Genomic DNA, 10,209 nt, shown 5'->3' with positions numbered 1-10,209 from the left:
AGATTCTATAGGGTCCTTCCCATGTTGGACTTAATTTTCCTGTATTAACTGTCTTCGAATATTGGAAAACCTTTTTGAGTACAAAGTCCCCAATTTTGAAAAATCTGAGGCGTGCTTTCCGGTTGCAGTACCGTTCTATGACTTGCTTTTGTGCTGCCATTCTTACTAATGCAGCTTCCCTTCTTCCTTCAAGTAAATCGAGGCTTATGCCCATTTCTTCGTTATTAGATTCTTCTGTTGCATGTGCAAACCTCGTACTTGGCTCTCCTATCTCGACTGGAATTAAAGCTTCTGCTCCATAAACCAACGAAAATGGTGTTTCTACCGTACTTGTTTTTGTTGTTGTGCGATATGCCCATAAAACACCAGGTAGCACTTCTGGCCAATTTCCTTTTTACTCTTCTAAACGCTTCTTCAAATTGTTGATGATAATCTTGTTTGTTGACTCTACTTACCTATTACCCACCGGATGATAAGGTGTTGATGTAATCCTTTTAATCTGCCAGCTTTGAAAAAATTCTGTGATTTGAGCTCCTATAAACTGAGGGCCATTATCACATACGATTTCCTTTGGTACACCGAATCGGCATATGATATTCCGCCAAATAAAATCTCTGACTTCCTTTTCTCGTACCTGTTTGAATGCTCCTGCCTCTACCCATTTAGTAAAATAATCAGTGAGTACGAGCAGAAATTTTACCTGTCTTTTCGCTTGTGGCAATGGACCCACGATATCCATTCCCTATTTCATAAATGGCCACGGTGCGATGACCGGATGTAATAACTCTGCGGGTCTATGCATATTGTTACCTTACCTTTGACATTTATCACATTTAGCCACAAAACTTTCTACTTCTTCTTCCATTTTAGGCCAGTAATAACCTGCCCTAATTAAGGTTCTTACCAGCGATCTTCCTCCGGCGTGATTCTCACAATGCCCCTCGTGTATTTCCCTCATTACATACTCCGTTTGAGAGGGTCTGAGGCATCTGGCTATGAGGCCACCGAACATTTTACGATATGGGTTGCCCTGGTTTAAGTAGTACCAGCAGCCTTTTTTCGAAGCGCATGAGCTTTTTTCTTGTTATCAGGGACGGTTCCATACTGCAAAAAAGCAACAATCTCGTTCCTCCAATCCCAAGTTAAATTATTAAAATTTACCTCATTCTTGTCAGGGTCGAGAACTGAATGAAATAAATGAATAACCCAGGCGTTTGCATCACTTGCCACATCAGCTACAGATGCGAGATTAGCTAAGGCGTCTGCCTCGGGATTTTCATCCCTTGGTATTTGCATAACTTTCCAGGTTTGAAACTGCTTTATTAATTCCCGCACCTTTTCTAAATACTGTTGCATCCTTGTTTCCCTGGCTGCATAAGTCCCCAGCATTTGATTAACCATGAGTTGTGAATCGCTTTTGATTATAATCTGATTTATGCCAACTTCTCGTGCCAAGTCTAAAGCTGTAATCACAGCCTCATACTCTGCCTCATTGTTAGTTATAGAATGACATTTGATAGCTTGTCGAATGGTTTCACCCGTAGGTGGTACCAAAACAATCCCTAAACCTGCACCCTTTACATTAGATGAGTCATTAGTAAATAAAATCCAAGTTCCCGGGTTAGCTCCATTGAATACCTGTAATTCTTTGTCTGCTTCTAATTGCATCCCCTGGCTAAAATCAGCCACGAAATTAGCTAACACTTGTGATTTTATAGCAATTCAAGGTTGGTACGTGATTTCGTATTCACTTAACTCTATTGCCCACTTAGCCAACCTACCTGATAATTCATGCTTATGTAATATATTATGCAAAGGGTAGGCGGTTACTACAGCAATAGGATGACACTGAAAGTAAGGCCTTAATTTCCTAGATGCCATGATTAATGCAAGTGCAAGCTTTTCTAGTTGAGGATACCGCATTTCCGCATTTAACAAAGATTTACTAACATAATAGATAGGGGATTGTTTACCTTGTTCTTCTCGAACCAAAACAACACTTACCGCTACTTTTGAAACAGCAAGGTAAATGAGCAGTCTTTCCCCAGCCTTTGGTTTTGCTAGCAAAGATGGATTCGATAAGTATGCTTTCAAATTCCTGAGTGCTTGTTGACACTCTTCGTTCCATTCAAAATGATCCTGCTTCTTAAGAGTTGAGAAGAATTTAAAGCACTTCTCTGATGATTTACAAATGAATCTTCCCAAGGCTGCAATTCTTCCTGTTAATCTTTGAACTTCTTTCTTGCTCGAAAGTATATTAGGGATTTCTTCAATGGCCTTAATCTGTACAGGATTCACCTCAATACCACGGTTAGAAACAAGAAAACCTAAGAACTTACCTGATGCAACACCAAATGCACATTTTTCGGGATTTAACTTCATATTAAATTTTCGCAAAATTTTAAATATTTCAGACAGATGCGATATATGATCTCCTGAGTGCTGAATTTTAACGAGCATATCATCTATATAGACCTCCATAATTTTTCTCAAATGCTCTTGAAACATTTTGGTAACTAACCTCTGATACGTTGCTCCTGCATTCTTTAGACCAAAAGGCATTACTTTATAACAGTAAGTCCCCCTGTCTGTTATGAATGAATTTTTTTCTTCATCTCCCGAATCCATTTTAATCTAATTATAACCTGAATATGCATCTAAAATACTTAACAACTCATGCCCTGCAGTAGCATCAATTAGTTGATCTATATGAGGTAATGGAAAAGAGTCTTTAGACAAGCTTTGTTAAGATTTGTATAGTCTACACAGACTCGCCATTTACCGTTCTTTTTAGGTACCAAAACAGTGTTGGCTAGCCACTCAGGATACTTTACCTCGCGAATAAACCCATTATTTAACAATTTGTGCACCTAATCCTGAATCACCTGATTTTTGAAAGTGCCCTGCTTTCTCTTTGTTTGATAGGTGGATGAGATGGGTCTTCATTCAACTTATGAGTCATTGCCTCCGGTGGTACGCCTGTCATATCAGAATGGGACCAAGCAAAACAATCTGCGTTAGCTTTTAAAAATTCAATCAACTTAGGTTTCATATCCGGGCTGACATCGGCTCCTATATACACTTTTCTTTCTGGCCAGTGTACAACAAAACCACTGCCTCCAGCTCTTCTATCGTCGTTTTGATGTTTTCATTTTCCTCTAGTTCTTGAATGGAATCAGACCTTGAATCCACATCTGTTTGCCCTTGTTCAGTTGAGGTTGATGTTAAGTTATCCTCAACTGAATTCTGTAATTGCTATTTCTCTTCACCCTTCGCACTTAAATTAGCCACGGAGTTGATGCTCTTGGATGTTTGTTGATCCCCCCTGATTTGACAAATTTCCCATGGCGCTGGAAATTTAATAACTTGATGCAAGGTTGAAGGAATAACATCCATTTCGTGGATCCATGGTCTCCCAAGAATCATGTTGTAAGCCATCTCCATATCTACCACCTGGAACTTTGTATCTTTGACGACTCCTTCAGCGAATGTGGTAAGTGTTACCTCTCCTTTTGTGACAACACTAGAATTATCAAATCCAAATAGAGTATGCACCTGTGGTATCACTTTATCTTCAGCTTGCATCTCACGTAATACTCTTACCAAAATAATGTTCACGGAACTACCTGGATCAATTAAAACTCGTTTCACGTTAGTGTCATGTAGAAGTAAAGATATTACCAGTGCGTCGTTATGTGGAGTTAATAGACCCTCGGCATCTGCATCAACGAACGTAATATTTTCTTCCTCCAAGACATGTCGAGGCCGCTTCCCGTGGGTAATTGTTACTTTGAAAACCTTTTTATATGATACGCCATTGATCTCTTCACCCCTACTTATAACGTTGACAGTTCTTTTGAAAGTGCCCTGCTTTCTCTTCTTTTGTTTGATTTTCTTGGTTTCCCTGAATGTTGTCATTGTTGTTTGACATGGTTGATGCAACAAGGGAAGTTAGGCTAAAATAAAATGGATTATCAGATTCCCGGTAACAGAACCAATTTGTTTAACCAAAAAATAGAATTTTGACTAAAGCTATAATTTAGAAGAACACGGGTTACTGATAATAGCAAGAATGTATAAAAGAAAGTAATTTGGATAGCCAGAATATAATTGAATAAAGCAAGTAAACCAAAGTATATTCAGATGATCTTTCGTGTCCCTATAACTGTTCAGTCCTCTCCTTTTATAGCTATTTCGGATGTAAGTGCCTTGCTTTGGTCATAATAAGGTTATTATGGGCAATAAATGACATTGAATGCTACGTTACATAATCATTACATTTAAGACAGATTCTCTAACGTTTTCAGCATTTAATGCTTATCAAATACTGTATTTGGACCCTCGTATGCTGTCAGATTCATTCCCTTGACTCTTCTTGATTATTGAACTTAAATTTCTTGAATAGGTACGGGCGCTGAATTCTTTAAATAACCGCCCGTGCCTCTTCCTTTGCTTTTGCTCGCATCTATAACTACTCGTGCCTCTTGGCTAACTGTAACTCTTTGACTATTTGACCAGCCTACGTGTCATGACACGTCATCTGCACACTTTTTTAATATGTAAACTCAATTTTTCCCAATACAGATATCACATAATATCACATAAAATATCACCTATTTGTCCGAGTAGTAATTTTGTTTTATTTTATGTGATATTATTTTTTTATTAATGTATTCTAAAAAAATATAGTATACATAACTAAAATAATTTGAACCTTGGCCTTAAAACAGTTGCTTGTTCATTTTAATCAAATTGCAGAAACAACATGGGAAAAGACGTTGAAGAACAGCTAAGCCTAAACGAAGATTCCAAGGTATGACATGACCTCTTCTATATCTTCTGAGTGTTTTAGTCTAATGAGTTTCAATTAATAAAGCTTCAACTCCATTGATTGATTTTTCTTTTTTCCTCTTAACTCTTCATGTTTAGGATGGTGAAGTTATAGAATCTTTGTTACCCCCTATACCAAGATCACCAATTAATAGCAGACCAAATAGCATGGTGCTTAAGGCAAGTTAAATTTCTCTCTATCTATATATGTTATTTTTATGATAATTGGGTTGGTATGGTTGATGAAATTGAAATTAATTAGTTGCAAAGTTCTATGCAAACATTGCTAAAAACTTATTGTTCCTCTGGTTTCCTATCTTCTTTCACATTTAGTTCTTACAAAGTATTTTCTGGTGGTTGGTCGGAGATTATGAAAATAATTACCGGAAAAACTTTTATTAAAGATTTATCATAATATTAGCAAAATAGACGGTGTTTTGATAAAATTGTTGAGTTTTGATGATTGATAATAATGTCTAGCTTTTGGTAAAGCAATAATATGAAGTTAAAAGTTTAAATAATTACGAAGGAAAATGACTTCCGCCCAAAAGTGAGGGACGTCATCATTTTTCCCCCCTTTGGTGGAAGATTTTTTTTTCTGACAACCAAACACCATAATATTAACTTATTTTTTTTTGAAAAATATATTCTGTCATGAGTTATTTCATGTTATGAGCTTGAAAGAGTATGTTTTGATTAAATATTTGTTGACAAAAGAACAGAAAGCAAATACTGTAATTCCAGCCCATTTGGTGGCAGAAGCTATATCAACACTCCATGGCCTTGATTTAAGATGGTCAGGGCCAATAACACCAAGTGAAATGCAATATGTTCAACAGTATGTTTTGGCCAAGTACCCTGAATATTGTAATGGACTTGTGGAAGGAGGAGATAAAATTGATCTTTATACGCTTTGTCTGACCGATGAAACCTCAGAAGCATCCGCTAGTGAGAAGGGAAAATCCCCAAGGAGAGAGTCGTCGTCGCCTTCTTTTGGCACTAGTAATTCAGAGTTGGGAAAAATCCTATTGGAACCATCAAGATTGCTTGATATTCTCACCAAGAAAACTTCTTACCAAGGGAATTTCATTTCAATCCCAGAAATTCAAGTCCGAAATCGAGCTTTGCAACAATGTGGACTAAATGACGAGGAGTACTTAGTTGTTTTTACATTTACACTAAAAGAAGCAATGATGATGATTGGAGAATGTTACCCTTTCTTCAGGGGAAATTACTACATGACAATACTTGGTGAAGATTATGATTGTATAAGGGAATTTGTTAGTTTTAAAGATTCAAAAGTGATTGCAGCACCAGAAACATGGCTGGATTTAAGGATTAAAGGATCACAACTTAGCCAATATTTTAGGAGGAAATGTAAGCATAGTCCAAAAGGGCTTTTTGCATATCCTGCTTACATGGAAGAAACACGTTACTCGATGCATTGGATATCAGAAGCTCATAGAAATTCATGGCATGTTCTGTTAGATGCTTCTGGTTTGGATGCAGGAAAAGAAAGGAGGTTGGCTTTAGCATTACATCGACCGGATTTCGTGTTGTGTACAGTTGATAATACACATGCTCAGCCCTCAAAAATCACATGCCTTCTTGTAAGGAAACAATCCTTTGAAACAGCAGCTTCTTCAGCTAATTAACTGAAGAAATTAAGTTGAAGCGACAGAGAGACAATGTATAATTCTCTCTGAATACTTCTGTTCTAAAGAGATAAACAGTTTCTACGTACTGGAAGTTTTTATTTGTTTTGACCTTTTGCTGCTTTGAATTTGATTATGTATATCCTGAGATTTTACATGTGATAGTCTTTGTGTGTTGGTAGTTTAGTTCATGTAGGGAAATATTGGTTATGATTTCTTGATTAGAAAAGTGAGTCTAAAAAAGGAGATGTCGAGAATGATTTTTTGTATTTTCATGATCCAACAAGAATTACAATATAATGGAAGTCTATATATATTATTACAGCCTGCACAGTTGCTCATGCATGTTTCACTAATTTCTTCTTCCAAATATAATTATGCCTTTTCAGAATTATCTATATCAGAATTATCTCTGTGTTTAGGTCAACAGTTTCGAAATCACTGGTTGCAGTTATTGGGATCTTTTAGCTAAAACAAGATCCAGTAGACGAAAAATGTACCATTTGATATTCCTTCTAAGTTCTATCACATAATCCTTGGCACATATTACTTTCTCAAATCCAGAGGAAAAAGAAGCGAAATTAAAGTCTTGTACCAGCCAAGCAAATCCATACAACATAATTCCAAAAGTACCTACATACATCAATTCATTAAAACAGAGACAGAGACTTACAGCCGAAAAAACTACAAAGGAAATAAAACCTCATCCAATAATTGGTGAAGTAGAAGTGGAAGTCACAGAAATCGTTCGGCAGATTAACAGAAGTGATCTAGTTTACATCAAAACACTAGTAGCTCCCCTAGGAATTACACTTAAAAAGACTGCTACAACTGCAGCAGCCACTACTGTTCCAAAGATTGAAAGCTGGGGTCCGTTCTTGAATCCGTTGGAGGAATCCTTTGTAGTGTCGGGCGACGACGATGAAGAAGCCCCAGCAGGTGTGGCCACCGGGGTTTTGGACGCAGTAGATGCATTGGTGAAGATGGCATAATCAGGAGAAGTTGAAGGAATGTTGAGTAACTCTGCACTCGTCAACATATATGAAAATTAATATTTGATGGTAAAAAGGTCTAGTAACAAAATCTACAAAGAACTAATGTTATTGTTAAAAAAAATTTCTACTTCCAAAACATAAACGAAGCAACATATGGACAGTAGAAAAATTCACCTAACTAATTCTAACTTGCTTGAGATTGATACATCATATCTCTCAGAATCCCTAGGGTTTTCTACTCTCCTTTCACTTATACCAGACTTTATTTTTTGGCACGAGTGATCAAAATGGTAACGTGTGAGATGTCACCGCTACACATTCTTCTCAACACTTGATTTACTGGTCAAAAAAGGCCCACGAGCTCCAAGTAACATATTCTTTTATTGCAAACCAACATTTTTTCAAAGTTCAAAATCAATGAGATGGATGGTCCATATATAATTAATGACAACTGACGGCCTAAATATTGACTAGAAAGGTAGATTCAATTCATTTTAAGAAAAAAATGAATAACCCAAATGACCAAGTGTATTAAATTCGATCAGTGTTAAAAATGACTATCCTATACCCTATATATGGATAATGGCCATGCATGGTTTTCAGTTGCTTCATGTTTAATGTAGCAACAATGAAACAAAATATTTAGAAACATACCGCTTTCCAAACAAGATTTTTTTTTTCCAGGGATATACGTTCAATTACAATCCCTCTGTTTCAATTTATGTTGACACACTCTCCTTATTAGTCAGTTTAAAAAAGAATGACACATATTTATATTTAAAAATAATTTCACTTTGAAGTTTACAATTTTTCCATTGTCTTTTATGAAAAGCTCTTATTACAACACAGAAGTGAAAGTACCACAAAAGCTTTTACATACTCTTTAAGCTTGTAAGGTTCATATATATTTTTCTCTTTTCTTTATAAATCCTGTGCCGATAAGAAGAAGTAACTCTTAAAAACAATTCACAGCACACCTCAGTAAGTCAAACAGCGTGCTAGATCACCAAAAGGAAGAAAGAATTACATGGAAAAGAATTCACATAGAAAAAAGATAGGGAGATAAAAGAAATTACTAATACAGTCCGGGCCGGAGCTAGAGCACGAGCTACAGGTTCGGCCAAACCTAGTAGCTTTTGTTCAAATTCTATATTTGTCTTAAGAGATCTATTGAATATATATAAATTATTAATTGGAACCAACTAATTTAAACGGTTTAGAATCCTGAACCCATAAAATCCTGCTCCAATAAAGTAAGAATATTTTACTTATATACACTATTTGTGTACAAAAATATTTTACACTATCATCATATTTTAACATGTTAAGTCACCTTTATCTTCTATGTTATTAGTCACGTCTGATCCTGAAAGAGTATGAATGATAAAAATAGCATGTCGAAAAGCTCTTTTATTTTTTAATTATTTGAGAGGCAGAAGTTAAAGTGAGTAAGAGATTATCATGTTATAGAAGAGAAAGCATACTAGGGCAGTTAGAGATGCTGGCATTAGCGAGCTTGCAAGCAGAAGGAAGCTGAAGCAATTTATCTTCTTGAATGCCCATGCTCTTCAACTCTGGACTTGATCCTTTATGTATCTGTTCTATTATGTAACAAAGACAAACCGGGTCCTCATCTTTTATATCCTCCGCCGCATCGCAGCACTCCTTCGACGGCGCCGGTGCTTTCCCCGTCGCGTATGTTAAACACGCCGCTACCTTTTGAAATTCTGCCCCACACTTTTGACTAAGGCTTTTGTCATCATCTCCATTAGCCAACCCACATGAAAAGACCATTACCATCGCTAAACCGATAAATTTATATGCACTTTTCATTTTCTCAGCAACTTGAAAAAAGGAGGAGGAGCAGGAGGATTTTTTGTAGCAAAATGTAGAGGTTTATTTCTTGATATTTATGGAGACAGTGTTTGTCTTTGTTGTATAAATAGGAGTTAATGTATAGAGGAATTAATGGGCCGAATAATAAAGATGGGGTAGTTGGACAGTGATGAATAACACAATGGGCTGGTTGTCAGCATGTGAAGCGGGATGTCTTAAATGAAAGTTGATCTGTCGTATCTCAATCTGATTACGCGTGATTGCGTTGGGTTTTCATGAGTGTATCACTACACTCGTCTTTCACACTGACCTTTTTTTCCGGAAAACTAAAGGAAGTCCCCAATCGGCCAAAAAAAAAAAAAAATGAAACCCAAAAATATTTATTTTAAAAATATTAACATATCTCATACTCCCACCGTTTCATATTAGATGAGCTACTTTCCTTTTTAGTCTGTTCCAAAATAAATGACACATTTCTAAATTTGAAAATAATTCAACTTTAAACTCCTCATTTTACCCATTTTATCCTTAATGAGAAGCTTTTATAACCACACAAAAGTTATGGTCCCACAAAGCTTTACCCCTTAAGCTTTTAAGACAACAAATTTCAAAAGTCTTTCTTTTTTTCCTTAAACTCCGTGTCGAGTCAAACTACCTCATTTAATTTGAAACGGAGGGAGTATCTGTTTAGAAAAAGCTATTTACAAAATATTGAATTGGTATATATGTTATATATCTTCTTAATATTGTTTACCTCGAAAATACGAGTAACAATTAAATTTGATTTATGGTTTTAAAGATATGTTATTAAGTTCAGTACTAATTAATAACCAAGAAAACTAAAGTATAAATGAAAGAAATAAGTAAAATCAAACCAGTGTGTAATCCAGTCT

General features: G+C 36.0%; 2 protein-coding genes across 2 annotated transcripts; one reads left to right on the top strand and one right to left on the bottom strand.

Moving 5' to 3' along the window:
* The first annotated feature begins 4,704 nt into the window (after nucleotides 1–4,704).
* LOC109243098 lies at nucleotides 4,705–6,812 on the top strand. Its single transcript, XM_019409990.1, has 3 exons — nucleotides 4,705–4,813; nucleotides 4,930–5,010; nucleotides 5,553–6,812. The coding sequence occupies exons 1-3, from the start codon at nucleotides 4,766–4,768 to the stop codon at nucleotides 6,483–6,485; spliced, it is 1,062 nt and encodes a 353-aa protein (XP_019265535.1). The 5' UTR covers nucleotides 4,705–4,765; the 3' UTR covers nucleotides 6,486–6,812.
* A 243-nt stretch (nucleotides 6,813–7,055) lies between these two features.
* On the bottom strand, nucleotides 7,056–9,427 carry LOC109243099 (non-specific lipid transfer protein GPI-anchored 1). Its single transcript, XM_019409991.1, has 2 exons — nucleotides 8,965–9,427; nucleotides 7,056–7,508 (listed from the first exon to the last, which is right to left on the bottom strand). The coding sequence occupies exons 1-2, from the start codon at nucleotides 9,311–9,313 to the stop codon at nucleotides 7,261–7,263; spliced, it is 597 nt and encodes a 198-aa protein (XP_019265536.1). The 5' UTR covers nucleotides 9,314–9,427; the 3' UTR covers nucleotides 7,056–7,260.
* Nucleotides 9,428–10,209: the final 782 nt, after the last annotated feature.

This window comes from Nicotiana attenuata, unplaced genomic scaffold (genome assembly GCF_001879085.1).
Source record: "Nicotiana attenuata strain UT unplaced genomic scaffold, NIATTr2, whole genome shotgun sequence".
Classification (NCBI taxonomy): domain Eukaryota; kingdom Viridiplantae; phylum Streptophyta; class Magnoliopsida; order Solanales; family Solanaceae; genus Nicotiana; species Nicotiana attenuata.
Note: the sequence above shows the minus strand (reverse complement) of the source record. Positions and strands in the feature narration are given on the sequence as shown.

What these genes read in the sequence shown, in the direction of transcription:
- LOC109243098 (XM_019409990.1), top strand. Translation starts at nt 4,766, where the DNA reads ATGGGAAAAGACGTTGAAGAACAGCTAAGCCTAAACGAAGATTCCAAG. An exon ending in GCCTAAACGAAGATTCCAAG is followed by an intron (nt 4,814 to 4,929) that starts GTATGACATGAC and finishes CTTCATGTTTAG; the next exon opens with GATGGTGAAGTTATAGAATC. An exon ending in CAAATAGCATGGTGCTTAAG is followed by an intron (nt 5,011 to 5,552) that starts GCAAGTTAAATT and finishes ACAAAAGAACAG; the next exon opens with AAAGCAAATACTGTAATTCC.
- LOC109243099 (XM_019409991.1), bottom strand. Translation starts at nt 9,313, where the DNA reads ATGAAAAGTGCATATAAATTTATCGGTTTAGCGATGGTAATGGTCTTT. An exon ending in CAGCATCTCTAACTGCCCTA is followed by an intron (nt 7,509 to 8,964) that starts GTATGCTTTCTC and finishes TGACGAGTGCAG; the next exon opens with AGTTACTCAACATTCCTTCA.